A 4,626-nucleotide genomic window follows, 5' to 3' on the forward strand; every position below is an offset into this window, starting at 1 on the left:
ACCACTGTGCTACAAACTCTATCAGGACTAGGACCTCATGGTATTTTTAAATTGCTTTAAAATGGCACTGGCTTCCATGCATTGGACTTGTGGACAGCACCATGACTACTTTGACACTCATTAGTCTCCTGCCTTCAGACAGAAAGCAAGCTCTCCCTTCAAGGACCACTAGGCAGTCACAGTCAAGTCTTTATCTTTACCAATACAAATAAGTTTTTTACTCGATATTGAAATCCTGAAAGGACACATAGGACAAGCTGTCCTCCAGTTCAAGATCAAGTGTCATGTCCTGGAGAGAAGCACAGATAACAGCCACAGTAATTGCTTAGCCGGCAGACATTTGTGCTCAAGGCACATCTGGTGGGGAAGACTTCTTGGCTCCTATAAACTTTACAGGGAGCAATGGTTCATTTCTCTTGATGCCGGCTCAAAAAACAATCACAAGATTTCTGAGCTGTACTTTTTTCACAGTAGCATACAGAAACATATGTAGGCTGCGGTCACATGGAGCATTCTACTGAGATGGATGATAGGCAGATTTTTTCCGGGCGTGATCACACCGCAACATCTGGGAAGTGTAGAGCTCCCATGGCGAACCTGAGGCTTCCCACCGAAGATGCGGAGTTAAAAACTAGTACCTCCGAGGTACTAGTTTCCAGAAACTGCAGGGCAAGGGCTGGCGTCTGATCGCATTTCCGGTGGTAGTCCGTGGCATCCGGCGCCCGCCCATGTCCCGTCGCAAACAGGTTTTTTTCCCAAAAGTTTCCACAGGATGCGCACAAGCACCCAACGGCGCATGCACACAAAGAGGAAAGTGAAAGTTCTGTTGCTCCGCAGAATCGCGCATGCCGTTGCTGAGATTGCGCCGCGCTGCTTCTCTGCCGTGCTGCAGGATCTTCGTGTAATTGCCACCTCGCCCCTACCCACGGGACCTCGACGGGACCTGTGATTGGGTGGCCGCGTGTTATTTTGCTCCGGGCCAAACTGCCACGCTTCCCCCCCCCCGCGCGCAGTTTACGGCCCATGTGACCAGGACCATTGAAACATGGATGGCTCAAAGAAGAGTTGTCTCATCATGTCTCACATACATTTAGCCATGTATGTTTTCTTTTATATTGACTTTAAAAGCAGTTGTTCATGCACCTCGTAATCCATCAAAGGAAGCAGCTTTAAGATTAATTTCAGTTGTAATGAGTCAGTTAGGATGACAAAGTTGTCTTCCTTTCAGGTAAATATGGGTAGTCTGCAGGCACTATGGACCATTTCATATATTGTCATATACAAGGAAACAAGTTGTATACTGTCTGCCTGCCTGACTAATATTTTCACCAACAACTAATGAGATAAACTGATTTGCCCCACTGACATCCTGTATGTCTTATCCTGTATGACTGGCTTTTTACCTCCTGCTCAGGTCTATAATGCCTACTGATCCATGTTATCAGATGGGCCATCATCCTTTCCCCTCTTCTGGCAGCTTTCCCTTATTAAAGGATAGGAATTATTGCACTGCAGATCTGCCTGGTGGGTTGGAGTTTTTCAACCAGTGGATAACTTCTTTGTACCTGCTCCTGACCAACAGGTGTTCTCAGCTCCTGTGAAGACCTTCAGAACCCAGCTTTGGAGAACAGTATAACAACTCTAAATTTCAAGGGACTGTGAATGGTGTACATGACTATGCACACAAAACACAAAATTAGTAAGCTCAGCTGTTTATGTGATGATCTCCATTAGTCTCGCAATCAGGCATTAAATTAATTTTCCTCAATTCAGAACTCTTGTTCAGCTTCAGGGGAAAATATATCTTGTAAGATTCTTGTTTGATGCTAATATAGTTAATATGGACAACCTTCCATGCTGTCTCTGGCTAATGAGATATCATGTCATTCCAGCGGCTGCAAGTATGGAAGAACTCCACTGTGTATATCTCAGCAATAAGCTTTTCTTTTCTTTTCATTTCTTTAAAGTGTGAATGCCGTGAATCCTGTGGCATTCAGCTCCAGCAATGTTAAAATGTGCTTCTGGCATGAAGTGGGTTTAGAAACAAACTATGACATTTTATTTATTTTTTATTTATTATAACCCGTTGATATCTACTCCCATTGATTTTCACATACAAGTACTAAGTGGGATGGACCCATGCCAGAATAATTCACCTCATTTAGAGTAATAGCATGACAACAGGATTTCTGCCCTGCTTAATCAGAATAGCTTTAGTCACAATCACAATAAAACCTCTTATCTGGGACTACGTGCACTCCATGCTGCTGAATCAACATCACTGATCTAGACTTCAAGGTTTGTATTGTCTTTTTCCTCCTCCTTATTTGAGTTGCTACAAGAAGCAGATGATAACCTTCCTGCTCGTCTGCTTACATTCCAGCTGTAAGTACTGCAGAGGAATCTTTCACTAAATGTATGGGCTGTCTGAGCAAGCAGTTTCACGAATATGTAATGTGTGCATTCCCCCCATCCCTGGCAGTATGATACAGTTCCCATAAAACTGGAATCGATTTAAAAGGGAAATAAATATACTTTTATGGAATATAAAACACCACACATATTAGCAACTTGGGTTTAACACAACAGGCTGGTATTATGAGAGAGTTCAGTGATAAAGTGAATGGTTTGTGTGCACAAGGACCCTGATTGAGTTCCTGCCATATCCAGCAATATCATCTAAGGGCCAAACTACACATTACATTTTACATGAGTTCCCAATGGGGACTGGCAGCTGTACTGCAGCCAGCTTCTGCCCTCCCCCATCCTGTTTTCTGGAGCTATAATGGTCTGGGGGGTATTTGCCTTGGGGGGGGGGGCTGCACATGCTCTGAATGCTTGCACATGCAACCCCCCCAGCCAGTCAACAGGCTTCAGCTTCATTGCCGAGCGCACCGCACTTTGTGGGGCCTCACTCTTGTGCCACTCCTTCAAACCGGCGGCTGCTGCAGGAGTCCTCTTGCCTCGCTCTGGGGCTGCCCGTGCGGCTTTCTGAAGCTGGGCTAGCAGGCAGAGTCGACAGAAACAGATGAAGAAAAGAGACAACAGAAGTGCCCGATCTGAAGCTTGGCTGAGCGCAAAAGCTGCTCACTGGGATTCAGAGCCTCGGGGGTCAGGGGAGCGGCTGGCTGCTGCTGCAGACCCAGCCGGAAGGTGCCCCTGCCTTCCGGGGGCAGCGGATCTGAACACCCCTCTTGGAGGAGGCCAGAAAGCACGCAGGGCCTCTGGGAGGCTTGCTGGGGAAAGGGCAGGCAACAGCCTACTTCAGTAGCCACCTGCAATGCTTTGGATGCTGTGGCTGGATCATTACGGCAGAGCAAGCTGAAGTTAAATCCACTGAAAATGGAGGTCCTGTTCCTAGGTCGGGGGGGGGGAATCGATGTGGGTATCAGACTCCCCACGCTGGAAAGGGCGCCTCTGGTGCCAAGCCAGACAGTGAGGAGCCTGGGAGTAACACTGGATGCCTCCCTTTCTATGGAGGCCCAGGTTAGTGCAGCCGCCAGATCTGCATTTTTCCATGCTAGGCAGATTAGTTTACTGAAACCCTATCTCTCCCCCTAGGATCATGCAATGGTCACTTCCAGGTTTGATAACTACAATTCTTTCTATGTAGGCTTACCCTTGAGGCTGACCCAGAAATTACAGCTGGTGCAAAATGCAGTGGCATGCCTGCTGACATCAACGCCTATGCGGTCTGACATTCAGCAGGTGCTCCGCCAACTGCATTGGTTGCCGGTTGACTTCTGGGTTTGCTTCAAGGTGTTGGTAATAACCTTTAAAGCCTTACACAGCCTGGGACCAACATATCTGAGTGGCCGCCTCTTCCTGTACACGCCCCGAAGAGCGTTATGCTTTATGGACCAACATCTCCTGGTTGTCTCTGGCTCGAAGGATGTCCGCCTTGCCTTGACCAGGGCCAGGGCTTTTTCTGCCCTGGCGGAACATGCTCCCTGTCAAGATTAGGGCCCTGCGGGATCCTCTTCAATTCCGCAGGGCCTGCAAGATGGAGCTGTTCTGCCAGGCTGAGGCAACGGGCGTCCATGTATGGCCCCCCTGAGGTTGCTGTCACCCACCTACCAAGCCAAATAATATGCCAGGCAACCTCTCACAGCCGGTTGATTCTATTGAACTGTGATTACTGTTTTTAATGTCTATTACTGTGTTTAAAAATCTTTATATCAGTGTTGTTCAGTTCTGCTGTCACAAGCTGTGTCCCATCCCATGGTGCCTGCAATGGAATACAAAGCTGTAAAAGGCTTACCTGTCAGCATCCCCCAGGCCCAGTGAGGTGTTGCGTTGCAGAGTTTCCCGGACAACAGCCATCCCATCAGGAAGTCTATTTAATCTTCGAGTGTAAAGGCCCAGCCCACCATCAGTCATGTACCTTAAAAATACCAGAAAAGAGCAGAAAAGCAAGATTATCAAAACAACACACAAGCACTATAATCTGGCTCATGATCCATGTAATGTATACATTTAATGCATAGTCTATATCTACATGCAATCCATGTTTAGCCCTGATTAAAATTATATGACGAAGGATTAAAATTCATTATTGCCAGAGTTTTTAAGGATTTGTTGTGCTGGCTATATGTTTCAGTTCAAATTCTTTTGTGCTTTGCTTTT

The 4,626-nt window shown here is 46.8% G+C and overlaps 1 protein-coding gene across 1 annotated transcript in view; it reads right to left on the minus strand.

Moving 5' to 3' along the window:
- Nucleotides 1–4,384, minus strand: part of NAV2 (neuron navigator 2) — a gene marked incomplete at its 5' end in the record, with an annotated part of 115,417 nt that extends 111,033 nt beyond the window's left edge. The window contains one exon of the mRNA XM_015420939.1: nucleotides 4,262–4,384. Coding sequence (XP_015276425.1) covers nucleotides 4,262–4,384 — 123 coding nt within the window. The remainder of the gene's footprint in view (nucleotides 1–4,261) is intronic.
- Between the last annotated feature and the right edge of the window lie 242 nt (nucleotides 4,385–4,626).

This window comes from Gekko japonicus, unplaced genomic scaffold (genome assembly GCF_001447785.1).
Source record: "Gekko japonicus isolate JY-2015 unplaced genomic scaffold, Gekko_japonicus_V1.1 scaffold2876, whole genome shotgun sequence".
Lineage (NCBI taxonomy): Eukaryota > Metazoa > Chordata > Lepidosauria > Squamata > Gekkonidae > Gekko > Gekko japonicus.